We start from the raw sequence: 27,926 nt of genomic DNA, 5'->3' as shown, positions 1-27,926 counted from the left end.
ATTGTACCGCGTGCTTGTTTTTCTAAACCGATGTTTGCACTTCTTTGTTTTCGGTACCGGGGTCAGATATAGCGATAATAACAGTCCGTGGCCTACGTTTGAACACTATCGTTACCTATGACGTCGAGAGCCAGAATACAAAATGTACGAAAACAAGGTTAATTTCGAATTCGTGCCCGTGAGCTAACTGCAAGTCAACAACATTTAATGACATTGTACAAGCATAACGTGGGACATAAAGCATCCAAGTGAAACAAATAATGAAGATTAAACTACGTTGCTAGTCTACAATGAGGCTCTATAGATATCTACGTTACTAATGTGGGGGTTGACTTCTTATATGAAAGCAGTTTCCAGCTTGTTTCCAGTTTAAGGTATTTCTTAAGACATCCCTCACGTTGTACATTCCTTTGAGAGAAACGTCAATGACGTCAGTAATTAATATGTGATAAAGGGCAAGGGTAGAACCCGTGCCAAAGTCCACTCTGTGCAACAGCGTCCATATCTGTCAGGCTAGTACAGCGTGTTGAAGGTTAGGAAAAATTTCCACGCTTATTGGCTGTTTTGATAATCAGAACGTAGGTGTAGAAGGTCCTGTTCGCGTATATAAGGCTTATATCCCGTCTTTCGGTTCATATACTAGTAGATCGTCTGCAATGGCCGTTAGTCTGAAGCATCGTTGACCAAAGAGGCAGCAGTATAATAGGTGTGGGTACCAGGCTATGTATTAACCGTCTGTGCACTACGTTCAGGCTACGAGCTTTTGTACTACTAGTACGTTTAGCAAAGAATACGTCGTGTTAGAGTAAGGAGAGATGTCGAAGAAAGTGTGGGTTATTGTAACCGTGCTTGCGGTGGTGGTCGTGGTCGGTCTCGCCGTGGGCCTGGGCGTCGGGCTGACCTGGAAGTCTCGGCGGGAGTACCGCGTAGGGGAGCCGTGCGATCCGTACGGTCCTCCGGTGGGCAGCGGCGGGCCGTACTCCCGGGCAGCCGTCGCCACAGATGCCGGAAGGTGCTCCAAGATTGGCAGGTAAGTTTTACTCTATGGCGTTAGTCACATTTCGCCTTCTCCATTTAGAAATACAATACTAGACAGAGTAAGAATAAACGTAAAACACCGATAATTAGCCAGATCTTACATCTGCTTGGAGATTAGGTTGATATGAATTTATTACTTTATGGCACGATTGCCTTGAACCGGGGCCAATTGTGACCTTAGCATTAGTCAGGCTATTGCACAAGATGTATTTTTTTAAATATCTGCCTTTGCTCCTGAAATGCACTGTTCATTGTATCGTTGGTTGGTTGCAATTGATAGACCATTGCGACACCAGATATGAGTTTCCAATGCAAGTAGCTCCCTTCACGATTATAAGTTCTACCTATTGTTCCACATAATGTCAAAATTCAGCCCAATATAAGGAGACACACCAGAAGCTCAGAATATTTCACGGAGGTATGAGATATTCGAACTCTTGTTGTTATAGTGACATCCTTGAAAAAGGCGGTTCCGCTGTGGACGCCGCCATCGCGAGTCTCCTGTGCATCGGGCTGGTAAACGCGCACAGTTCCGGGATCGGCGGAGGTTTGTTTGTCTGTTTGTTTCTTTGTTTTGCAAAACTGGTAAACCAAATTAAGGCGTAACAGACTAGTTTTGTTCAATACGTACAAGTTGCGTTAGACCAGACTGTACATTCACACCGGAAAGTACCCCTGCTCTTTTCGGTAATTGTGGTGGGTTCTTTAATGTGTTCGAGGTGTGTCTCTCTTCGTTTTACGTCCCATTCGAGATGACGTCCCTAACCGAAGCTAGGTGCTCGTTTTCACCTGAGTAGAATGAGGAAAAAGGTATCAAGTGCCTTTCCCAAGGGCACAACATTGGGGCCTGCTAGGGACTCGAACCCAGGACCTTTAGCTTCTATTTTAACAACCCTAACCTCTAAACCACCTTACCACTTGATCATAGGTCTCTTCATGACGATCTACAATAAGGAGACCAACACGGCAGAAGTTATCAACGCCAGAGACATGGCGCCTGCAGCGGCCACGGAAGACATGTACCACGGAAACCTCACTCTCTCTACACTAGGTGATGCTGCATTTACTGGTTCCTTCCTTTAACAACACTTGCATGTCCTGTTTTTAGAAGATTTTGTAAAAGAGAAGGCAACTGATATACAGTTATAGTGGTGTGTTTATTAGCAAGACCATTTCCGGACCACAAGTCTAAGCCTCTGCAGTAGACTGCGCCATTTGATATTACCAATTTGTTTTGCTAATTACATACGGTTTACCGATGGCATGGTCTGATGGCCTTAGCTTCTCTTGAAACCTTGCCCAAACGGACCCTCACAGAGTAGTCATCACTAATATCTTGTGCTGCTTGTTAGATAATAATCATTACCCAACTACTACAAAACGAAAAAGCATAGCTGTTCTTGTACACTTCTAGGTGGTCTTGCTGTCGCTGTACCCGGAGAAATTCGAGCGTTCTGGGAGGCCCACTAGAGGCACGGGAAGCTGCCGTGGAGAGACCTGTTCCAACCGGCCATCCAGCTAGCAGAGGAGGGCGTCTGTATAGCAGGTTCTCTAGCTGGCGCAATAGAGGAGAAAACAGTCGACATCAAGAGACCCTGGAGCGGTTTGTGGTAAATATGTTGAGTCCGGATTCGTAGGTACTATTTAGAGGGATGGTGCGAGGCCAATGCTGACGTGTGTGTGCGCATATGGGTGTGTGTGTGTGTGTGTATGTGTGTATATATGTACATGTATGTGTATGTATGTATGTGTATGTATGTGTGTGTGTGTGTGTGTGTGTATGTATGTACGTACATGTATGTGTATGTATGTATGTGTATGCATGTGTGTGTGTGTGTGTGTGTGTGTGTGTGTGTGCGTGTGTGTGTGTGTGTGTGTGTGTGTGTGTGTGTGTGTGTGTGTGTGTGTGTATGTGTGTTTGTGTGTGAGTGTGCTTTAATGCGTATGTGTACATGTGTGTGGGTTTGGACATGTGCATGTGTGTGTGTGTGTCCATGTGTGTGTGTGTCCATGTATGCGTGGTGTGTGTGTGTTCGTGTGTGCATGTGTGCATGTGTGTGTGTAGGGCGTTTAAGAGGCTGAAATCTGCCCTCTCTGATTGCCCTGTTTACAGTGACATTTTCTGTGACGAGAACAAGAACATTTTGGGAGAAAACCAGATCATGAAGCGGCCGCAGCTTGCAGAGACGCTCCGTGCGGTTGCTGATGGAGGTGCAGACGCCTTCTACACGGGGGAGATCGCCAAGAATCTGGTAGACGACATACAAGCCGCAGGTGGGCACATAGGAGTTTTCTTAACCAGGGGGGGAAAAAATCGACCTTGACCTTCGTCTTCCCAAGACCTACCCACATACCAACCATAATACATCCAGAGGTTCTTTAGTTATGCTGGCTACAAACATCCGGAAACACACACACATACACGCACTCACAGACACACACAGACACATAGACACACCCAATACAATATCTCAATTTTTCATGGAGATAAACACACACAGATACATGACAAACTTCATCTTCATTTCTATAGTCGAAGGACATAAAAATATGCATGGTTACTCTGTATGACTGGAGGATACTCTGTATGACTGTAAGCCTAAACCAGCCTACCTGTCGGAAACCTTGATGTTAGAGAATGGATACAAACTCCATAACTGGAGCGTGCGTAGTCCAGTGGTTATAAATCTGGAACTAGAAGCCGTGAGTTCGATCCCGGCTGTGGCACTCACCCGACATTCACGCTACTCAAAAGGGTCGCAGTCCTTAGGACGGGACGTTAAGCCGTGGTCTAATGTTCACTGTGCTTGTCAAAAAGAGCTAGGGTAATTTCCCCGGTACAATGAACCTGTAAATACTGTACATAACGTTTGTCTTCTCTTTCACGACCAGTGGAAGAAATAGTTATTCAGTGAGCTAAAACTTAATCGAGATCTCTTTTCACTTTTTAACAACCCAGGCGGAATCATCACAGAGCAAGACCTGCGTGACTACCAGGTGGAAGTGACGTCACCTCTCAACATCTCCCTCGCGGGGGGTCTGACGGTTCTGTCCCCTCCTCCTCCATCTAGCGGGGCCGTCTTAAGCCTCATCCTCAACATCTTAGACGGTAGGAAGTTCCTTAAAGATTCTTCTGATGACAAGGGTTAAAAGGAGACCTGTTAAAATATCGTGGTATTTATCTTTATTTTTCACCACCAAGGCTTCATTACTTGCATTGTGTAGTTTAAATCATTTGTCTTGTCGATTGTATCGAAATGGTGGAAGACTTGTTCCTGACTAACATTGACAGCAGGTATTGGCTTTAAAAATCTCAAACTAAATATTTCGCTTCCTTTTGTAATTTCAGGTCAATTTCACATTGCCAAAAATGGATACAAATTATGTCCAATTGCTAAGCGTTGTAACTGTTGGCATTATGAAATACAATTATAGTATTGTATAAAATCTCCTTGTGATGACCGGCAATAGTTAATCGTCAATAAGATCTTCTGTATTCAAGATCGTTACTGCCGGCTTGTAGAAACAATCTTGGACCACTTATGATCTTGAAACTGGGATACCTGTTTGAAGACCTGTCAGTAAAGTCACGGCAAAACGTTCGCACTTCTTGTACAGGTTACCGGTTCAGCCCCTCCAGTGTAGACGGGGTCGATAACCTGATCCTGACGTACCACAGGATTGTGGAGGCCTTCAAGTTCGCCTACGCCAAGAGAAGCGAGCTCGGAGATCCCAGATTTGTAGATATTGCTGAGGTAGGCGACAAAGAATACCAAATAATGTTCTGTAGACCTTAGTATTTGAGTATGTTGGAGATATTTCATGGTAGTTGGTATTTCTATATTCGACCCATGCTCTACTATAGATATATTGAGACCTCGCACATGCTGTAAAGGAAGAAATTGAAAAACGACAACCACAAGCGAGTATAAACGTATTTTCCTAGAACTGTCGTAGGGTGGAACTTGTCACCATCAAGTACTGTAGCGGCATCCTCATTAGATAGCTTTGAATAATGCTTGAAATTAGATATGCTAAGGTCACACATGACAGGTCGTTCGGTGAAATATAACCAGCTGCTACGGCGCCGCGTGCCTGCAAAGCTGGTGTGTTACACTGAAGGGCGGCTGTTTACCGGCTATATAGATAAAGATACAGATACAGAATAATTGGACATGAAAGTTGACATAGTTTGACGCCCCAGTGCTGTTGCCTTGGCAAGCGGAATATAATAATAGTAATGGTTTATTGGTCAGAAATTACCCGTCTAATGGCAGCCAGTGCTGAATTGCTGCAGGGTTTAAAATCATATAATACAGAACAGATACATATTTGCTCCACACTTGCACTTTGTGGAACTGTCGCAGGGGTCTGGGCTGCTGCCATTCGGCGCCAGCACGTGACCTCAATACGACGTTCCCCAACCGAAGTCAGGTACTCATTCACACCTGGGTGGAGTGAGGAAAGTCGTGTAAAGTGCCTTTCCCAAGGGCAAAACATCGGGGCATATCGGCGTTTCGAACCCGGGACCTCTCGGTTCTGGTCGAAACACTCTACCGATTGCGCCACACGATGGCGATGCCACTGTCATGTAATGATAGGGACTGAAATGTTACGTGATTTGACACACCGTAGCTGATTAGATATCATGGTTCTTTTTTCAGTTGATCAGTAACTTGACGTCTGATGACTATGCTGACTCACTCCGGCACAGGATCACCGACAGCACCACGCACGACTACAGGTGAATAATACTGGCAAATTAAGAAAAAATTCATAAGTTACGACATCTACATGATGTGGAAATCACAGTTCTATAATCTACAATCACATTTACATTATATAGATATATACACAGGGGGTCCTTTATAGGCTCTTGTTTATAGGCTTTATAAACACGTTTTTTACTTCATGTGTGAAAAGTAATATGATTCTTTTATGATTCATAAAAAACATAAGTTGTTAACATCTACATATTTGGAAATTACAGTAACAAAAGTCAGTGAATAAAAAGACTCTTTGTACACAATCATGTGTTTCATTCCACACACACGTTCCCTTGACGGCCTTCTCCAGGGCAATTCTGACTAGTCCGCTTTGCGCTGCAGCACAGGTGTCTCTGCTTACAATACGCTTTGTTGAATAACACACACGAATGAAATAGTTGTGTACAAAGAGTGTTATTATTCCAACGAGAAAGTGCGCAGGAGAACGGGTCAACCCAGTTTGTCTACTCTGGTGCGCAGGGCACGAATAAGGTGGCTGGGACATGTTGTAAAATGCCAAGGACACGCCTCCCACGGATGGCATTAAACTGGGTACCACAGGAGAAAAGAAGGGGAGGATGTCAACAAATCACATGGTAGAAAACTGTCATGAGAGACCTGGAGGAGCTGGGCTTCACTTGGGAAGGAGTGAGAAGGCAGGCACTGGACAGAAGTGCGTGGAAAGCAATGGTGGCCCGCATTGTCGACAGATGAAAGCGGCGATGATGATGATGATGATGATGATTAAGTTTCAGAGGTTATTTTTAGCACATGTTGTATATTTCCTACAGGTATTACGGCCCGTCCTTCGTCCTGCCAGAAGACGGCGGCACGTCGCACGTGTCTGTTCTCGCGCCGAACGGGGACGCCGTGTCGGTGACCAGCACCGTCAACCTGTTGTGAGTTTTTTTTTCGTTTGTTAACTTCCATTTATATCGTTCCATTTACATGTCATTTGACTGCTTTCCCAACTCCATTTATGTGCAGACCAAAACTTTGCTTCAGCCGTGTCATGCTTGGGTCACAATTCCCAGCCCGGGGTCCGGCCGGGCAGTCTTTGGGATCGAAAAGTATGCTACAAAAGACAACAAAAACACAAAACGCACCAAAAAAAAATAAGGGTATAGCTTGTACATATCTATTGATATACGCATTAATTTTTCGTTTCCTCAAACAGCCCGGCCGGGCCCCGGTAGGAAAATGTGACCCTAGCATCAATTGTGAGATCATGTCAACTACCCATAGCACAATTACACGCAGGGTGATGTTTTTAGCTATGTCCTTCTAATCCATAAGGAGAGGCTAGGAATCTCGATTTTCTTAAAGCACTCAACTCTGTGTCCGTTATTTTTCAAATGACTTGCTGTTTTGCACATTTTGATGCGGAACAGGTGGTGACGTTGATATAAGTTGCATATAACGTCAGTCCATTCCGCGCTACTTTGTCTAATCTTCTTATTTTGTTTGTTTTGTTCTATTTTAATTATATTGAATATATAATCTCCTGGCGAAATAGATAATTAAAACTGATATGAAAATTGGAAATGCAAACTACGTATTTTACGTCCTCTTATCATCATCAGTTTCGGCTCCAAGTTGCGGTCTGCTTCGACAGGCGTGATACTCAACAACCTGATGGACGATTTCTCCTCGCCCAACCTCACCAACTCTTTCGGAGTTCCTCCTTCCCCGGGTAGGTACCGGGGTAACTATCGATTACGTCATCGTGACGTCACAACATGTTTCATATATAAAACAATAAAATCAAGATCCATACGTAAGTAGTATTTCTAAATGAACCCTCAAAAGTAGGGATGTACTTATAGCTCACGTAGAAGTCTCACAGTGGAGTTCTAGTTGGTTTCAATTATTTATTAACTGGGAGATCACGGATCGATCCTGGGAAGGGCATATCGGTTAAGGCTAAACCCGTCTTTCGGAAGGGACGTAAAATGGTAGTATCCTGTTCGAAGAGGTGTCTCGAGCACGTTAAAGGTGAAGTGTAACTGAAACAGAAACTTTACTTGCTGCCCTATTTGCCACTATATGTACCTTTTTATATGCACTCATGTACACTATGTGCCTATGCCGTATGTACTACTACAAGGGTCCGAAGGAACGAATCCCAAAAGAATCTTATAAGAATTTGGACTCTTCCTCTTAGCAAACTTCATCAGACCAGGAAAACGGCCGATGTCGTCCATGAACCCGGTCGTGGTGGTGGATGGGAACGGTGACGTCAGACTGGTGACGGGTGCATCCGGTGGCACGAAGATCACCACGGCAACGGCTTACGTAAGACAAACTTCATTAAGGAAGGAGTATGACGTTGGCATACCTGTCCGTTGGCATACCTGTCTACGTCCAGCTTTCTGGAAGAGGTTTTGTTAATGAATGTCAACGATTATGTGTGACATTGGCTTAATTATATTTCACTAAGAATGTAAGAATGGGTAGAGTGAAATATATTGTTTTTGTCAGGTTTCTTCTCCTTCTCCTGTCATTTCATTTAAATCGATTCAAGTCCGTCATTTTTGGGCCAAACGATCTGAAATTTGGCATGGAGGTAAAGAATGTAATACCCCCATGCCTAGTTTTTTTTCATTTTTTCTAAAGGCCTGAAAAACAATTTTATGGAGGTTTTTTGGGGGCATTTTTAGGCAAAAATAATATTTTGGGCTCCTGTGCCTTGGCCTGTCTAGTGTTTATATATCTTTTCTGACAACTGCTTGACCCCAGGTCCTGATGCAGCACCTGTGGTTCGGGCTTGACATCGGGTCTGCCGTCGAGACCCCCCGATTACATCATCAGCTCTTACCAGATCACGTGGACACGGAGAGAAGCAGGCCGTTCAGACCAGAGGTGCGTATAATAACGACACAGAGAGAACTGAGATTTATAGACTATTATCACACGGCCAGATGGCGTCGACCAATCCGAAGCCTCCATTGCCCACAATAAGTGGTCTGTTATCACGCCATAACACACCACTTATTGACGTCATGCCATAACAAAATCGTTGCATTTTGTGGATGGGGGTACCTTTTTGATGAATCTTTTTCTGAACCTTGTTTAAAATATCTTTATTGTCTTAAAATTCCCCAAAATGTCCTTAGCATACATGAAAAAAGGAAAAAAATCAATTCAAGTAAAATTCGAACGGAAGCTCACTCGGTGGTTTTATTCGGTGGTTATAGCACATGACCAGGCGTTATGACACCATATACACCTCGGGGCGAGTCATTAACCCTTAAATACAATCTATGTTCCCCTACTAAGCTATAAAGACAAATCTATATTTTAATGAGTCTGGACAAACCAGTGACCATGAACCATTTTTCCTCCTTAATTTATACCATTACGAAGACAAGAGGAGAAGTCGAATCAATGTAGTCTATAATTTTTGTAGTAAGTTCACAATGTATTCTTTGATGTATCTAGATCTGTTTACTATTCTTTAGTTGTTATGTGACCTGTTCTTAACCCAGTGGCTATATATGTATAATAAAGGTCCTCATCCAATAACCGCATACTCTCCAAGCAGAGTTGAGATGGACAGATTGCGGCTTTCTTCTGATTTTCCTCATTTGTTTTTAACTGAGCTGCGAGCTTGGACCAACATGCACAGACGGTGATCTACAGGAGGCTAACCCGAGAGCTCGCCACTGGATCCAGAAGTGGAGCGATAAGATTTGATGATGAACTGTCTGTACATCAATTTAAAAACGGGTCAAGTCAGCAGAGAGTCTCAATCTTCCAAACTCACCTTTGCTTTGAGAGTAGGTATGACATTATGTTTGAACAGAGGACCTCATCATCGTTGCCATTACTAAAATAAACTGGTTCGAGATCCCTTATTTACCTTAAAGTTTGTACATTCATGATTAGGCCGTCCTGGAGGGTCTGCGCCAGAAGAATCACGTGATCAACATGGCATCCTCCGCCATTGTCAACGGCGTGACCAAGAACGGTGACGTCATCAGAGCCGCCTGCGACTCACTGAAGGGAGGGTTTCCTGTGGGTTTCTGAAGACTATTATAAAACTAGACTGTTACTGTGTGTAGGAACATTCAAGATGTTTTATCGTGAACTTTGTGTGTACAAATTGAGGGTTTTATTGGTATAGTATTGTGAGGAAACTAGTTAAAAGTTGTAAAAACATTTTACATCAGAGTAGTACAACAAACTATGACGGTTACTAAGAGACACACACCTGAGAATTTTATCAAGATCATTTGATCATGGGAGTTAATACCCCACAAGTGTAGAGGAATAAACAACGTAAGGAGTGCTGGATACATTATGTTTGTCTCTAAATTCGTAAGAGATCAATCGATGCCTTTCATCATTGGGTAACATCATAACATCCAATCGCTGCATCAGCTAGAAATTCCTTATTTAAAGGAGTCTTTGGTGGCCAGAGGATGTGGAGTCTTCTTCTTAAACCTTTGGCATGAAAAGTTGACAGTTTTTTAAATAACCCTACTAGTAATCTAAGTTTGCTATGTGCGACGTACTCCATGCACACTTTGCTACGATTCTAGGGGAAATGCACGAAATTCTCTGGAGCATGTTTATTATGCTTAGTAACCAACATCATAGGCTGACAGAACTCATAGTTCTCCCCCCTCCACCACCTGTCTATGTCCGTGTACACCTTTCTCTCCGTCGGAGACGCCTGGAAGAGTTTCTTACAAAGTTCACAAAATCTGGATTCATAGTCGGGGAGGTTTTGTGGAGGGTTGGTTTTCCAAGCAAAATATCTGTTGTAGTCATCGTCGTTCTGGTCCAGATACTTCAAGTAGTTTGCCAACGTCTCTGCGGATTTGAAGTCATCGACATGAATAAAAGAGTTCGGTGGAACCAGTCTTTCATAGTCACTCTAGGAGTCGGCTTAGGGGTGTTATTACCTGGCCCAGTCTACTTATGATTGAGCTGTTTCTGTCAGCCTTTCACTTAGCTGCCATATAGAATTTTGCAGCCTTTCTACTTTAGCTGCCATAGACAGTTTCGCCGCCGCCCTAGAGGGCGAAGTAATTCAATCCAAGGCCGTAAACCCACACCCCGAGCGTGCTAAGCTGTCTGGGCTGGCGGGCATCACTCCCAGTGCCGTAGAGATATCAGTGAGCCCCCGATGGTATGGTTTCTATTAGGCTGGTTGGCAGGACGTTTGGAGAACCGTAATTATGTGTATCCAGATGGCGGTGGTAGAATCTGGGAAAGGGAGAACCGGTCTAACCAGATTCACAATTACAGCTGTTCTCCTGACGACATACCAACAGTCGGCGGGAAGGTTTTGTCTAGTAGCTGGGGTGTGTTCTACTCAGTCTCTGGTGAGTGAATTTCATCGTGAATATTTCCTTCTACTCGTGTAGTAACAGAATACGATACGTCTCTTTCTATTCATGTAGTTAGAGAATACGAATACATTGCCATGTTGAAAGATTGTTGTGGAGAAAATCGCGCCACCATTTCTCTCGCGTGTGTATTCAACTAGGTCACAGGCCGAGCATATGACCCCTCTAACTTTGTGCTTAATAAATTGATGTCCTGAATCAACAAGAGGCCATAATGCATTGACAGTAATATCGATTGCACCCGTGCTCGCGTGTAAAAAACAACAACATGAGGCTCAAGTATATATGATTGTTGACGAGTAGACAACAGTACATCATCTTCAATATGGCAAACACTACAGTTGTCTACAAAAGTAGGATGACGACCTATAACCTTTCTCTTACGTAGAAAGTTAAAAGTGACGAGAAGAGAAAAAAGTTTTTAGCATGAAGGAAATACCACAGCCATTATCGATGCTGCCAACGTTGGTGATCGTGTTTTGAAAGAAAAAAAAAAATAGGACTCAAACATGCTTGTATACAAGCAGACAACAATAGAGTGTCTTCAATACGGCGAACACTAAAGGTAAGAAGAGGCACCCGGCCCTGGAAACAGCGATGTTCAGGGCATGATCCACAGGTATACGTAATCCCACCTGGTTCGCTGCATGTTCGAGGATCAGTCTTGGATGACGTTCCCGTTGCTCAAATACGAAAAAGTTGTCAACTCTTTGTAAAGCACACACCAACCAATCATAATAGGCGACATCTAGACAGAATAACGTAAAAATAGTTATTGTTAGATGTGTATCATATGAAATGCGCCAAGTGGATGGCGTTTTTTTAGTAGTTGTGGGTTCAGTGACAGGGGGATTTTTGTTTATTTTAAGCTGTTTTTACGATAAGCTGGCTCAATAATTGTGTGGCCATTCAATGAAATAAAACCTTTGCTTTATATAAATACATCCTGTGTACATTACAGATAAAAGCACTGTCAGGACAACTGGTTAATCCATTAACTCTTCTTATTTGTTTGTTTCAGACATCAATACGAAAAAAAATCACCCCAAACGGCTCTCTGACAAGGAATGGAACACACGCCTAGTACAAGAACTCGGAGTACAAAACAAGAAGTTAAAATCCCTCGTTGATTGACAGACGTGATGCTCCAATGGAATGCTTCACCTCAAAAATGAACGATAATTTAGACAAAGTTTTGACAATTATAAAGTTCAAAAACCATAACTACCCAGCAATCGCCACATCAATACTGTATCTACTACAAGAGTTTACGGATTGAACTGAAAGACTGACAAATATGGAGTTTAAAAACCAGCAGGCCCAATTGAAGAAATGCGAACGTCTTATCTTATTATGTTTCTTCGTATATATGTCTTTCACCGTGTACAGCTATGTGTCAACAATGCCGGTTAGCTTGAACCAGTTGGTCCATTACAACAGGACTGAAGTTTCCAAGGATAAAGTTGAAAACGTGTCACTGATTCAGCGTTCAGCACTCCCCAGATACGACAGCTTCGTTTCTTCTGAGTCTAAAAATACGTTGGCACAGTTCTATTCAACATGGAACGTCGAAGCGTCGAACCTGTCCGTAGAGAAGCCACCAGATCACAAGAAAATAATCATCTGGAGCATGACTAAGAAATGGCCGACTGCAAAGTCGGTACCATGTCGCTCCATGCCTCAGTGTGAATTCATCAAGATCCGTGAGAAGACTTCTAAGAAGAAACGAAGAAAGATCAAGACCGAAGATGCGGACGCCATCGTGTTCCGAGGAGTGCATGACATACCCGCAGTCTACCGTAGAGACTACTTTCCCACGACAAGACCCGAACATCAGATTTGGGTATATTTTGCGTATGAGCCTCCTGCCATTACAAGAGACTGGGACTTGGTTTCTTATGGAGGCGTTTTCAACTGGACCATGTCATACAGAAATGATTCCGACATTCTCGCGCCATGGGGCCATATCACCCCGCTTTACAAAGCACTGGCTGAAAACCCTCCTCCCCCAAACAAAGATTACGCAAAGCAGAAAGATAAGCTAGTCATATGGTATGCGAGTTATTGCTACAGATATTTGGATAGGTTCAGCTATGCTAGAGAATTGATGAAGCACATCCAAGTGGATGTTTTTGGAGCCTGTGGAAATGTTCGTCGCTCATGTAAGAAAAATAGACAAGATTTGTCCTGCTTAAGGGAGCATATACGTCCGTATAAATTCTATTTGGCATTTGAGAACTTTAAATGTGTTGAATACATAACGGAAAAGTTCTGGCATAACTCCCTTGATTACGATGTCATACCGGTCGTACTCGGCGCTCCAAAGAGTGACTATGAAAGACTGGTTCCACCGAACTCTTTTATTCATGTCGATGACTTCGAAACCGCAGAGGCGTTGGCAAACTACTTGAAGTATCTGGACCAGAACGACGATGACTACAGCAGATATTTTGCTTGGAAAACCAACCCACCAAAAAACCTCCCCGACTATGAATCCAGATTTTGTGAACTTTGTAAGAAACTCGTCCAGGCGTCTCCGACTGAGAGAAAGGTGTACACGGACATAGACAGGTGGTGGAGGGGGGAGAGCTATGAGTTCTGTCAGCCTATGATGTGGGTGGGCGCTGCACATAGTAAAAAAGAGTATGCAGCTCGTTTCCCCTGATGCCTAGTAGGCTCTACCAGCCTCCGAGGGTCGCTGGGAAAATAGTAGAAATTGGCCAAATAGAGTCAACTGTATGAAGGGAGTCGGCCACGGAGAGAGGGTCCAAATGTAACCCTCCATGGCCAAAGTCCCCCGGCAAATATTCTCCCTATAGCCGACGTAGTTAGTCTGGTAGAGACTAAATGCCTAGGGAAATTGCACGCAGTATGTTTCAAATAGTAAACTAGGAGGGGAGGGACCACCAAATAAGGCAGCCGAATGCTTTCTTTACACAAAAAATTTTGACTATAGCTTCATAAATTTTTCTTGCTTCATCTCATCTCATTTTTCATGCAAATATATGTACTTTTTGATTAGCATAATTTATTCTAAGTGGTTATCCTTTGTATTTAAAATTGATGAGGATGTTCTAACATGCAGTCCTATCCTTTGACCTTTAAATAATCAAACATATTAGAATTTCTTCATTGATTTTCAAAAGATAGCCCTATTTGTCATTTCGTTTTGGACATATTTGTCTTATCTGCTTACATGGCCCAAATCATGATATGATTACTCGTCATACCTTTCTTGAGTTGTTCTCTTTAAAAAATTAATACAATAACACCCCTGTAAATTTAGGACAAGCTTCTAGGTGTTTCGAACCGAGACCACTTTCCTCACATCAAAAGAATCAGCATAGCAAGACAAAAGATGCAAAATCCATAAGTTCTATTGTAGTCCCAAGGAAAGCCGCTAATGGCCATGGATACCAAAAACGTCAGGTTTCTTTATTTAATCATCCATCAATTTAAATCATCGTCAAATCATGACAATCCACAAGAAGGCTCTTCGGTTTTGAGCGCGGACACACACACACACAAACAGACCACTTAAAAACAGTACCTCCCTCGCGGAGGTAACATGAGGAAGAGGAGCTCATTTCAAATCCCACCCTGCATTGCCACTCCTGGCCGCAGCGGGGCGATTTAACAAAACGAGAGCCAAATTGAGTAATAGAGGTCATCGAACACCCGCCATAGTTGTCATACGGTAACTTAGCAACAGCAAACTGACGGCATTCTGCGGACATATCTGAACGTATCGTTCAAAATACACCCGCCTTGTGACAGAAAAGCCTGTCTTAGATTGTCGTCGACGTTCGATGGTTCTGACGTTGCCTTCATATTTTCAAAACTAGTTGGGTGGCCTTTTCTGTTTGTAGATCCTGGTATATCCTGCTTCAAAACAGCTTTATAAGGCCGAAAGGCATAATGATAGTTTACATATAAACAAAAAGAACGACTGGACAACATTGTCAATCGAATGATAACAGATTACACATGAATTCACCATTTTTTTAGTTCAGTTTTAATAGATACTATATTGTATTAAAACTAAGCTTGAGGCAGTTTGCTTTCAAAATTTGTAGATTCTTGTGTGCCATGTGTACAAACATGTCAGGTTTACAATGTCTATGTACTCAGAACCACCGTTCGGTTCTAAAGCCCTTGCCACACATATCCGACCATCGTCTCTTTACCGTCTATAGACTATGGTTGGGAGTTCGTCGTGAGCAAGGTCATCCGTGGTTGGGAGTTGGTCGTCGAGGTTGTCTACTAGTCTTTGAAACATCGTCCGCGCATGGCCAGTCGACCATACATTATGAAAAATACAAGTGGGAAAGTCATATTCAAGATAAATAAATCATAGGAGAGAACTGGAGATAGAATAGGATGAATTCCAGGCTATTCCCAACCCAGCGCCGACCTTGGTTGTGGAGTGGTCTGGAGCAAAGTCGAGTGAAAGTCCTGATTATGAATGTGTGACTGGGGCTTTAACAGAAGAATGCGTGCCAAATACAAGTATCATAATTGAAAATGACAGTAGACATGCCTTTGGAACATTCTGTTTGTTTAGCTACTGTATAATCCTGTTAACAAAATGAAGTGGTGTTTGCATGTTCTGCTTTATTTGTGCCTGTACATTTCGCCACACAAACTAATCGGAATTTACCGATGGTAATTCAATAGTGGTCATGATTGTTTTAAGCAGTAAACGGCGTCATTATAGTTTTAAAGCATAGTCTAAACATATTGGTTAATTTTGCTTTACTTTGTCCACATACCGTCATCAACTAAGGCGGAGATATGATTGCATCATGGACTAGACAACATCGGTGACATCTGGATTTCGACACACGGGGTTGACACTTCATAAAAAGGATTTACCAAGAGCAACAAAAGTCTGCTCGGTACGTCCGGTATGCGTGCCTAAACAATAGACCAAGTGCAGTTCGTGAAAAGCGGGATTTACCAAAAGCGATAAAGTCTTTTCGGAACTTCCGGTATGTGTGCATCAACAATAGCCAGGTAAGTCTGATAATCTTTGCCTTAAGCATCATAGGCCAAGTGCATTTCCATTCCCAGACTTACCTGGCACAAAGCTGCCCTGTATCTCAGTCGGGACCCTGGTTCCAATCAGTTGGTTACTGGGAGACCCTGGTCCGAATCCGGGGAAGGGCATTCTGGTTGGAGCTGCGTTTGTTTTTTCGGAAGAGGTGAAGGGCGTAAAATGTCCTAGGCCGTCGTGTGACTTTAATGTCATGTTATAGCAAGGAGGCTGTGACAGAGCCAACCGACGGAAAGAATCTAGGACAGCCCCCTGTAACAAGACAGTTGAATGTTTACATACGGCCGACAAATGCACGACTATCCCAAGACTCAGTTTGCGATCGTACGGCTTTCGTGCGACGAAGCTGACCGGAACCTAAGCTGTAAGGTTGGAGGTTAGCGTTCGAATTAATGGTGCATAAGTTATCAATTTGTCAATCAGAAGCTTAGTTTTTCTACTGGTTCGGTCCGGTTACTCTCCAAGCAGAGGTTGGTGGGGAAGATCGTCACCGTTTTATCATATGGCCCGTTTTTTCCGCTACCCCTCCCACACGTTGGGTGGGGTAGCGGATAAAAAAACGGGACATGCCGGTGATAAAACGGTGACGATCTTCCCCACCAACCTCTGCTTGGAGAGTAGGTCCGGTATCCTTGAGACTGACGTCATTGGCAAATGTCAGGGACGCCAACACAAACCGCCAACCCGTACAGGCGCGCCCACTTCCCTTTCGCTGGCTGAAGACCGTGGGGCGACCAAAATGAAGATGTATGACCATGACTTCATGAATTGAAGGTCATTCATGATGTGAAGGTATGATGTGAATACACACACACACACACGCACACACACGCACACACACGCACACAAACACACACACACGCATACAAACACACAGACAAACACACACACACACACGCATACATACAAACACACACACACACACGCATACAATCACACAGACACACACACACACACACACAAAGAAACACACAAAACTTGCAAAACATTCTTCTTTATCTCTGAGATTCGTTTTTGGTCGCTAAACGTTCGCTGTCTCAGTGGAAATGACGTAACGCACACTCATGTTCTTGATTAAGCGCTTTGGGTACCGTCACTGGCGGTTTAGAACATTCAATGGATAAAACTGTGCGGTAAGTCTCCACCTGGGCGTTTTATAGCTCATTGAAGTTTTCCTGTTTCGCAAAGATTGAACGTCCGGCCGACGTCATAGATAATGACGTAAGTGTAGAGACCAGGGATACTCATACAAAATATAAACAAACAGGAAACCGTGTCTAGTTACACAGGTTCTTGGTCGTCGTAGACATGGAGGCCGTCGCTTTTCGGGGCGTTCTCAAAATTATCATACTTGCGGCTGTAGTCCATCTGCTAGTGAAAGAATACCACCGTCGACGGCGGTTGTACGGGGATGTCCTCGTGAGACCACCGTGCGCGCGTCCCCAGCCGGCCGGGCTGGACGTCACGGGCGGCCCGTACACACACGGGGCGGTCGCCGCCGACGCTCTGGAATGTTCTGCGATCGGCAGGTACGTGACTTGTCCTACGTTGACAGTGATTTATGATAAAGCTAGCGCTTTTTTGTACAATAAACAGCAGGAGATAATGCTTTATATTGACTATTGAAAAGTTCGTTTGTAGGACGTGTAAAACGCCCTAGTCTACATAAGCCGACCATAGCTTCTCAACCATATCTCCAAATAAAGTCAGTCGTGAGCAAGGTCATATGTGGTTGGCAGTTGGTCTACGAGGTTGAGAAAGGGTCCGATAGCAATCGGGACACGGTTGGGAGTAAGTCTTGAGGTTAACAATATGCTGTCATGTTCTGTTTGTGACATGGTTGTGGCACAGTCGTCGCGACAGATAGGCTTGGCCTAAAAATGGTCCGACTGCTCCCAACCCACCGCCGACCTTTATTGGGAGGTGGACGGGACGAGGTTGTGGGACGGTCCTGAAGGTGACAGGGGCTTTACTTAGTATATGCTTGTACAAAGGTTTAGGGGGGAGGGCGGAAGGCCGAACAAATGTTCGCCGTGTAATAACAGCGAAAACAGACTTGATTATTTATCCCTTTTATTTAGTAAAGAAAAGTATAGCATCATTAAATCCGGGATAAACTGAATAGCCGGAATAGTGGTATGGTGATGGTTTTATCCAATATTTTCGCCAGTAGGAGATTATGAAAACTCCTTTGGTGAAAAGAGGGGATAAGACCCCCGCCATCCCATCTTTTAGCCAGTAAGACATTTGAAAAACTCCTTATGGTGAAAAGAAGGGATAAGACCCCCGCCCTCCTCTCTTTTTGCCAGTAAGACATTTGAAAACTCCTTATGATAAAAAGAGGGGATAAGACCCCCGCCATCCCCTTTTTAGCCAGTGAACCCCAAGATGTACCCTACCTTTTTATGTCTACTTAGAGTTGATAAAAGGTCGGGTGCATCTTGGGGTTAAAGATTCTGATCCGCCATTGTTGTTTTAGCATTGTGTGCTTGGAGAAAGTAGGAGCTGAATCGCAGCTTTCTAACGTTTTTGTGACCTATTTATTTTCATTGCAAAAAGCCCAGTGACTCTAATGAATGTGAAAAGGAAACAAATTCACAAAAGGTGTGTTATTCAAGTACCGGACGGCGGTAACCGTATTCTTCGCGTTTTGAAAAAAAAAAAAAAGACTTGTGACTCCGGCGAACGGTGCTAAGTTACGAGTCACCGCTTAAAGACTTGTCTGCACTGGTGACATTTTACACACACACACACACACACACACACACACACACACACACACACACACACACACACACACACACACACACACACACACACACACACACACACACACACACACAAACAAACATGAACAAGTTCAATGGCGACCGAGAGTCATGCTACTCTCCCATGCAGTCCTCTTGTATCCGTTATGTCAACCTTGCACACTGGAATGCTCATGGCCCTTTGTCTGTCATCTACAGTATACACGATGTCATGGGTGGACGCAGAGGCAGGTAGTTTTTGGTAACCATACTCTCTCAGCTTGTAGGTGTTTGATTAGACCCAGTGCATGTTGGTTGAAAGCTGGATTCATGGAGATGTTGTTCGATTGTTTTACAGTGGACAGTAAACTCGACTCGTGTTTAATGAGGGGATGGCGGGGGTCTTATCCCCTCTTTCCACCATAAGTTTTCAAAAATCTCATACTGGCGAAAAGAGGGGATGGCGGGGGTCTTGTCTCCTCTTTTCACCATAAGGAGTTTTCATAATCTCTTACTGGCGAAAATATGGGCTAAAACCATCACAATGCAACTATCCTGAATTTTTTGTTTATCCCGGATTCAATGCTACTAAACAATTCAGTACTACATAATGTGGTTCAATAATCAAGTCTGCGAAAACCGCGAACACTGAACCACCGCGAACATTGCAAGTATTTACGGTAAATATGGTTAAGTGTATCTGGGACTTACATTCCCTCTCTATAAAAGTAAAACTCACATGGATTAATATCCTTTAATGTTACGTCGAGTTCTAAACCTTGTTGTATTATGTCTCATGTAGCATTGTGCTCCATGTTTGATGACTCAAACCTTAGATTTAAGAAATAACACAGGCCGTATGATTTTTTTTTACAGTTAAACCTTTACAGCTGACATTAAGAATCCTGTATTTAGTAACCATTTGTCCACATAGACCAGGTTTTATCGGTACCCTGAGTGGTGTTATTGGACTTTTTTGACAGTAGGTTGTTTTTCAGGGACATTTTGAAGAAGGGTGGTTCGGCCGTGGACAGCGCCATTGCGGCTTTAGCTTGTGTGGAGCTGATTCACGGGCACAGCGCCGGGCTCGGTGGGGGTTTGATCATGACAGTATACAACAAAGAGACAGGCATGGCCCAGGTCATCAACGCCCGGGAAACAGCCCCTTCCGGAGCCTCCACTGACATGTTTGGGACGAACAACTCCACGGCACAGTTCGGTAAGTCAGGGCAATGTCAGTTCGGTAAGTCAGGGCAATATTAATGTCAGTTCGGTAAGTCAGGGCAATGTCAGTTCGGTAAGTCAGGGCAATGAGCCACCGGTCGAATAGCTAGTAGTCGAGCTGCCGGTCAGATTAGTCGAATCAGTGATCTAGGTATTATGGCCTTCTGCATCCCATTTTCTGCGACACCAATTCTTGAAGTACAAGTTTTTTTTTCTACCTGAGGTTACTCTCAGACTGGTCTTCATACTAGACTCACTACGCCTGCTAAAGGGAGAATTATTTGTCAGGAGAGTTTGGCCACCACAGGGCTTTTTTCTTCACGTTTATCACCTCCATGAAAATGGACACGTTGTTTTTGGGCTGTCTGTGTGTCTGACTGTCTGTGTGTCTGTCTGGTTGTATTTCCAGATGTTTGTGGTCAGTATAACTTAAGAACCTCTGGGTGGCCATGGATTATGATAATATTTTGTATGTAGGTAGGTGTTGGGAAAATGGTCAGGGTCGCCCCCCCCCCTTGTAAATTTATTGACACGACAAAAGTACAGCGACTTTCGTAAGGTCTTCTACAACTAAACATGCAAACAACAAACAATGGGATACAAAATGATTAACCTAAGTACAAGTATATGAATACTTCACAACATGTCGAGTTTAACGTATCACTTACACTACTAGTTGTAAGATCTAAACATTCTTTGATATATTTAATATGTGACCTTGGTACTGTTGTTTTTTAATTTTTATTTTGTCCCGGACATATTATGTTGCTGATGGATTTTGTGGCAGATAGCTTTTGATGTAAGTCTGAGGTCGTGTAGGTTTGCCCCCCCCCCCCTAACAGCTTGTTCGCCCTATTTTTGCCGAATTCTACTGTCCATAAGACCTTATGAATGCCTAGTGGATTAGTTGAATTAGTGACTTAGGTATGACCTTTCACATCTTATTCTTGAATAAGATTAATAAGGCACCAATTCTTGAAAAACTTTTTTTTTTTTCTGCCTGAGGTTACTCTGCACGTCATACCGGATGCACACACACACATACTTGTGTTTTGCAGGAGGGTTGGCTGTGGCCGTACCAGGCCAGGTCCGCGGGTTGTGGGAGGCCCACCAGAGGTACGGGAAGCTGCCGTGGAGAGACCTGTTCCAACCGGCTATACGGATGGCTGAGCAGGGATTCTGTATCGGCAGACCATTGGAGAAGGCCATCGGCAAGAACCTCGAATTCATCAACGATCCAAAGAATCACTTGTGGTGAGTTATTGGCAGCATCACACTCTTTCATTAATTACCTGTTTCTGAGACGTTTTTTTTTAGTATTTTTCTAAATTCTATTTTCTGATTTTTTATAATTTCAAATTTTTTATCGCATTTTTACATGAACAAAAACAATATGAGAAAAACAGATAATCATACTATAAGGAACATAAATAAATACCACGGATCTTGTCAAATAAATACATAAACATGATATACAGGCGGAAAGGAAACTGAATACAAACCATGTAACGTATATCAAATTGGTAAATAAGGAAAATGAACATATAATGTAGCATTGAGAATAACACACAGGCAAGCATTGCTTCTAGTATTAAGGGAACATCTATCGAGTTGTTTCTCAAACTCTCTAGATGACCTAGTTTGTGTACATGTCCAGATGAACACTACGTTACGGGGCAATGATTATGCAAGTATTTAGATCCGGGAATCGTTTTAATGTCTAAGGTGGCTTTTCTCAAATATTCCTAATATGAGTAAACAATTGTCTGATGTAGGCGTAAGACAGTCCAGTCGTCACCAGGATAAAGACACTCAGCGCAAATTATGTAAGCTAGGATCTATATCTATATCAGTTACATTATAACTGGAATAATATATATCGATAGGATCTATATCTATGAGTGATGGATACAATTCATGCCTCTCTTCACCAGTAGTAGATGATGAAAGATTTAATGAAGCTCTGTGGTGTTGAAGTCGTATTCAACATGAAAGTATGCAATGTCTTCGCTTAAACGTGCATGTTCTGAACATTTCGTCCCGTAGTGACGTACTGTGTGACGAGAACAACAACGTCTTGGGTGCGAACATGATCATGAAGCGGCCGCAGCTTGCAGCGACGCTCCGTGCGGTTGCCGATGGAGGTGCAGACGCCTTCTACACGGGAGACATCGCCAAGAATCTGGTGAAGGACATACAGGACGCAGGTATTTTCCTAGCATCTTACTAATTATGAGTAATATGATGACGAACGACATCCCAATGATAGCCGAGACTCTTTTCTGTCGCAAACAGTAAATGGGAAGACTTGAATTGTAGAAGAGGTCAACAAGGTCTTTTACATTGGTAAACCAACATGTAATGGCTAAAAGCTGTTAGAATATTTGACCATGGCATTTGAATTCTGAAATATTTTTCTTACCAAGAGACGATAGGAAGGGAATCTCACATACCTTTGTCTTACAAACCTATTAACAGTCTGCGGTTCCAACGTTATGTATACGATCCATTTCAAACTATTTCGTTTGTCGCATGCGTTGCATGTGGTGTTATAACCGTGTCCTCCAAGTTTTACGCATTTGAAATGACACAGGGAGAAAGCTGCTTACATCTGATTCTGTATGTTTACCAGGTGGCATCATCACAGAGCAGGACCTCCGTGACTACCAGGTGGACATATCGGAACCTCTGAAGATTTCTCTGGAGGGTGGACTGACCCTGCTATCCCCACCTCCGCCGGGAGGGGGCGCTGTGCTGAGTCTCATTCTCAACATCTGGGACGGTGAGAAACACTTACCGCAGTGGCAGTATTGCTATATCAGTAACAGTTACCGTAGTAGTAGTAGCAGCAGTAGTAGTAGTAGTAGTAGTAGAAGTAGTAGAGGTATTGGAGATGGTTGAGGCATTACAACGTAGTAATGGTAGAAGAAATAGCAGTGGTAGCAGTTGTAGTAGTAACGTTAGTAGTAATAGTAGTAGTAGTAGTAGTAGACGTAGAAGTAGTTGTATTCGTAGATGTAGTAGTATATAAGACGTGGAAGCAGTAGTTGTAGTTTTAGTAGTAGCTACAGCAGTAGTAGCAGTAGTTGTATTTGTTGTAGTTGTAGTAGTAGTAGTTGTAAAAGTATCAACAGAAGTAGTAGCAGTAGTAGCACAAGTACTCGCAATAGTAGTGGTAGTAGAAGTAGTTAGTAGACCAGTTTGTTTTCTCCGTTCTGAATGTAAAGACACTTACTCAAAACGACCTTACGCACAAGGCATTTAAGAAGTAACAGCGCCCTTCCTTACATGTCCCAGGCTTCGGTTTGAACGCCTCCAGTGTGGACGGGGTCGATAACCAGGTCCTGACCTACCACAGGATGCTGGAGACCTTCAAGTTCGCCTTCGCCAGACGAACCGAGCTGGGAGATCCTAACTTCGTCAACGTACAAGAGGTGAGGACATATCTGTTGCCGTCCTAGTAATGATTTCCCAAGTCTTTGCAGTCTTAGAACCATCCTGCCTAAAAAGGTCACCACTGCCTCCCTACTTTTCAACCATCGTAACTGCCCTCCAAAGACATTCCTTGGCTTTGTCGTGGCATGCAGATGGTGAAGAAGATGACGTCCAAGTCATTTGCGGACTCCTTAAGAATGAAGATCAGCGACACGGAGACGCAAGACTGGCGGTACTACGACCCGGTGTACTACGTGCCCGAGGACGGCGGCACAACCCACGTCTCAGTCCTGGGACCGGGAAACGATGCCGTGTCACTCTCCAGCAGCATCAACCGATAGTAAGAAGTGGTTACCGTTACCCTCACATATAAATACAGAGCCTGTATGTGGGTCTCGTATATGTACGGGTTGGGGGTATTTTTCAGGTGAACGCAGTAAAACGCACCAAATTCTAGTGCGGATAGGATTCATTTCTGTGACGTAACGAGCCGTTGTTAATTTGTTCCACCAAGGAGCACACATTAGACAATTGATTTAAGGTATTGTTGAAGGGTGTCTGAGGAATTTTGGGATGTTTTTGAAAAAACCCTTTCTTAAGCTTTATAAACCTTCCTCAACCTTGATTTTTTTTCAGGTAGTACCTTATAGCAAGGTGATAATTTATGCAAATTAGTATGATGTCATGATTACGTCATCAAGATTTATAAGGCCACGCCCCTTTTTCAGAAGAAACGCTCTCCTTGGCTTGTGCTTGGATATTCATCAATATAACTTTGCAGGAATGTACATGATAGTAATACTTAAAGAATGATGCGTGTCTACGCGAATATTTTGAAATATCGATTTTTGGCGAATTTTTTCTTGTTATCAAAAAATCAAGGTTGAGTAAGGTTTATAAAGCTTAAGAAAGGGTTTTTTCAAAAACATCCCAAAATTCCTCAGCCACCCTTCAACAATACCTTAAATCAATTGTCTAATGTGTGCTCCTTGGTGGAACAAATTAACAACGGCTCGTTACGTCACAGAAATGAATCCTATCCGCACTAGCTAAGGGGAGTCCTTTCTGTGACGTCACGACGCGGAGCTGAATCTGAACCTTCTTAGAGGAGTAGTTTAGAAAAAAGGCGTTGAATATACCACAAAATTAGTCACATCCGGTTTCTTAGCACGTTTGTCAATTTTCGCGTCCACAGTATAGTTAGCTGAGGAAAAACGGACCCAAGATTATACTGAAACTAATTTGGAAGGACAGGAACTCATTTCTGCAATGAGTGACAAGAAGATCTAGAGAACAAACTTCACTTGCTGCACCTCGTAAGAGGCGGACCGATGATGATGATGATGAGATTATCCTAATTTTTGAGGTAACAAAAACATTAAGAGAAATCTCTATACGATATAGATTGATCGCTGTTATGTAGCCATGGCCAGGCATCATAATTACAACAGTGGACGTAGGTATACATGAAGGAAGTACCGTATGTAAATAAACACACAATCGCTTGTTTCGTTTCAGTTTTGGGTCAAAATTACGCTCAGCGTCCACAGGAATCATCCTCAACAACGAGATGAGAGACTTCAACTTCCCAGGGATGAGCATTCCCCATTACATCCCCTCAAGCCCAGGTAATCCAAACTTATGTATGTATTTATGTCATACCTAGGCCTGATACGGGTGTTCCGGACCGTGTGATAACTATCCGAATAACATGAGGTTCTAGAGTTGTATCCCACGAGCTTTCATAGAATATCAAGAATGCATTTCGAGCGCGCCAGTTGCGCCGCCGTCAAAAATTCGGCGCTTTCCGCATTGAAATGTTTTTTTTTTTCGGGTGGGCATGACATAAATAAAACACAACACGTTGTATTCCGTATCACCCTCGGTCCCAGCCCTCCGATCGGGCCGGAACCTCGGGTGATACGGAATAATCCGTGTTGTATTCTATATGTATATGTATATATATGCGATACGGGTGTTCTGGACCAGTGATATTTTGGGTCATCATACGGGCTTTTTCTTATATCAGACGATCTTACATAGAATCATCACTTCGTGTGCGCCACTGTCGAAAATTCGAATACCGGATTCGGACGTTGGAAGTAATGTTACTACATCTTTTTTGTTCCAGGACACAAAATTTGCCAAACTTATGCCCCTTTTGCATTAAAAGGATTCGGACGTTGGAACTAATGTTACTATATTTTTTTGTTCGAAGCCACAGAATTTTCTCAACTTATGAAGCATTTCGCATTGATGTGTGCTTTTTTAGGGAGGGCATGACACAGCACAGTGTATTCCGCATCACCCTAGGTCTCAGCCCTCCGGCGGGTCGGGTCGCCCTCGGGCCTTCGGGCGATGCGGAATACATCGTATTGTACACACAATTTTCACAATACTCTGTCTTTATTAGCTTATCAGCGCATAACCAGGATATTCGCTACCCTCTCGTCACACAGCGAACTTCATCCAACCAGGAAAGCGGCCCATGTCGTCCATGGCCCCCTTCATCGTGCTGAACAGTACCGGTGACGTCAGACTTGTGCTGGGTGCCGCTGGCGGGTTGAGGGTTCAGACGGCCTTGGCATATGTAAGTCAACACTCGTTGCTTTTATCCTGCGCAACTTACCTTTGCAACAAGGCGCATTACATAAGGATCTCCTAGCGATATATAATGTCTTCTTTGTCGAATGACCATAACTTCCCTGGTATAACATGCATTACCATTGAAAACAATGGACAACAGGAAAATATAGAAGAAGGGGAATATTTCAAATTTTTCAAATTGTACAATGAAATATGTTGCGCCGGGATCTAAACAGTTGTCGATTGCAAACACATTGAAGATGATGGTGCCATTTGCAACAGTAGTAATGCCATTCAATAGCTGATTATGCTATATTATATCATTTTCTTTTCACGAAAATGAATTTATGTCTACCTTCTCGGCCGTTATAGTAACGAAATAAACATGCCAATGAACAGTACAGCGCGGTGGATGTTTTGTGGGAATACCAGATTTATTAGCTGTCACAAACAATGAAACAAGCGGGATTAGTTGAAATTAATGTTAACAGTACACTGGGCGGTTACAATAAGCAGATATATCCTGTTTCCCGGGAAAATTCAAAAACTTTGTAATATTTCTAGCCAAAGAATCAATTGAAAAAATATTCCACCCACCAAAGGAGCATTCGCGACAGAAAAATTCCCATCTTTCTTTGCCTAACGTCGTCACATTGGATTTAAGAATGTCTAATTCTCTTTTCGAATAGGCGACGATGCATTACCTTCGCTTTGGCACGAGCCTGGCCTCGGCCATTGAGTTACCGCGTCTGCACCACTCGCTACTGCCGAATAAGATCATCACAGAAGAAGACAGGCCATTCCAACCAAAGGTGAGTAGTCGCATTATGTATTTCCTGTAAGCTTAATTTCTCTTCTCGTTGTCCGTAGTCAAGTGGTTGGTGACCCTGCCTCTGGACAAAGAGGTCCAGAGTTCGAATCCCGGTTGTTGTTGCTCGCCTATAAGAACGCTACTGGAAAGGGTCGCGGTCCTTAGGACAGGACGTTATGCTAAGCCTCTACCAGGCTCCGTCCTATCGTTGGGAAAATAGTAGAAATCAGCCGAGGTACTCCGCTATACAGGGTAGGTCCGCTATACAGCTATACAGGGTAGGTCCGCTATACAGTAAGGTTCCATTTCGATGGACCGTCCTAGTTATGCTTTAGTCCACAATTCAATGCTTTTGTCCATAAGAGCTAGGGGAATTCCCTCGGTACAGTAAACCTATAAATACTGTGGATGGCGCCTGTCTTCTCTGTCACGACTAGTATAAGCAGAGTACATCAGCTGTACGATGATTTCATTTCAAATGAACTGGTTCGAAATCTTTTTCACATTCCTCTTATTGCAGGAAGTGTTTGATCGCCTGTCGGAGATCCACGTGACGCGCAGCTCCGCTGCTATAGCCGTGCTGCAGGGCGTCATACAGGAGGGGTCCTCTATATTCGCACACTCCGATTCCAGGAAGAACGGCTACGCTGCAGGGTTCTGATCACAACCAGCGAGTTCAGGACAAAAGATTTTTAAAAAAAGAAAAAAAAATTCTGCTGCAATACCTAAGAAAGCCATTGGGGGATAGGGGTAGGGGCAAACTCGACAGTGACCTTCGTCTTTCCAAGACCTACCCACAAACCAAACATTATCACAATCCATCAAGAGTTCCTTAAGATATGCTGACCAAAAATAAATGACAACACAAACACACAGAGACACACACAGAGTACACACAGAGACACA

At 43.4% G+C, this 27,926-nt stretch overlaps 4 protein-coding genes across 4 annotated transcripts; all 4 read left to right on the top strand.

Moving 5' to 3' along the window:
- Positions 1 to 650: 650 nt before the first annotated feature.
- On the top strand, positions 651 to 10,100 carry LOC136423330 (glutathione hydrolase 1 proenzyme-like). The gene is made up of 13 exons (XM_066411459.1): positions 651 to 1,030; positions 1,488 to 1,585; positions 1,967 to 2,089; positions 2,453 to 2,648; positions 3,152 to 3,312; positions 3,998 to 4,147; positions 4,657 to 4,793; positions 5,703 to 5,782; positions 6,596 to 6,703; positions 7,388 to 7,497; positions 7,969 to 8,099; positions 8,544 to 8,666; positions 9,693 to 10,100. The coding sequence occupies exons 1-4, from the start codon at positions 816 to 818 to the stop codon at positions 2,506 to 2,508; spliced, it is 492 nt and encodes a 163-aa protein (XP_066267556.1). The 5' UTR covers positions 651 to 815; the 3' UTR covers positions 2,509 to 2,648; positions 3,152 to 3,312; positions 3,998 to 4,147; positions 4,657 to 4,793; positions 5,703 to 5,782; positions 6,596 to 6,703; positions 7,388 to 7,497; positions 7,969 to 8,099; positions 8,544 to 8,666; positions 9,693 to 10,100.
- LOC136426660 (glutathione hydrolase 1 proenzyme-like) lies at positions 2,655 to 9,833 on the top strand. Its single transcript, XM_066415394.1, has 10 exons — positions 2,655 to 2,671; positions 3,152 to 3,312; positions 3,998 to 4,147; positions 4,657 to 4,793; positions 5,703 to 5,782; positions 6,596 to 6,703; positions 7,388 to 7,497; positions 7,969 to 8,099; positions 8,544 to 8,666; positions 9,693 to 9,833. Exons 1-10 carry the CDS (start codon positions 2,655 to 2,657, stop codon positions 9,831 to 9,833), a joined length of 1,158 nt encoding a protein of 385 aa, XP_066271491.1.
- Positions 10,101 to 12,341: 2,241 nt separating the features above from the next.
- On the top strand, positions 12,342 to 14,114 carry LOC136423303 (alpha-(1,3)-fucosyltransferase 7-like). The gene has a single exon (XM_066411429.1). It carries the CDS (start codon positions 12,459 to 12,461, stop codon positions 13,824 to 13,826), a length of 1,368 nt encoding a protein of 455 aa, XP_066267526.1. The 5' UTR covers positions 12,342 to 12,458; the 3' UTR covers positions 13,827 to 14,114.
- A 3,043-nt stretch (positions 14,115 to 17,157) lies between these two features.
- On the top strand, positions 17,158 to 27,722 carry LOC136423296 (glutathione hydrolase 1 proenzyme-like). The gene is made up of 11 exons (XM_066411424.1): positions 17,158 to 17,746; positions 19,963 to 20,183; positions 21,247 to 21,442; positions 22,235 to 22,395; positions 22,821 to 22,970; positions 23,486 to 23,622; positions 23,776 to 23,963; positions 25,142 to 25,251; positions 26,083 to 26,213; positions 26,899 to 27,021; positions 27,541 to 27,722. Exons 1-11 carry the CDS (start codon positions 17,526 to 17,528, stop codon positions 27,679 to 27,681), a joined length of 1,779 nt encoding a protein of 592 aa, XP_066267521.1. The 5' UTR covers positions 17,158 to 17,525; the 3' UTR covers positions 27,682 to 27,722.
- The last annotated feature ends 204 nt before the right edge of the window (positions 27,723 to 27,926 follow it).

Source organism: Branchiostoma lanceolatum, chromosome 1 (assembly GCF_035083965.1).
Source record: "Branchiostoma lanceolatum isolate klBraLanc5 chromosome 1, klBraLanc5.hap2, whole genome shotgun sequence".
Taxonomy (NCBI): Eukaryota; Metazoa; Chordata; class Leptocardii; order Amphioxiformes; family Branchiostomatidae; genus Branchiostoma; species Branchiostoma lanceolatum.
This window is presented reverse-complemented; position numbering and strand designations above follow the sequence as displayed.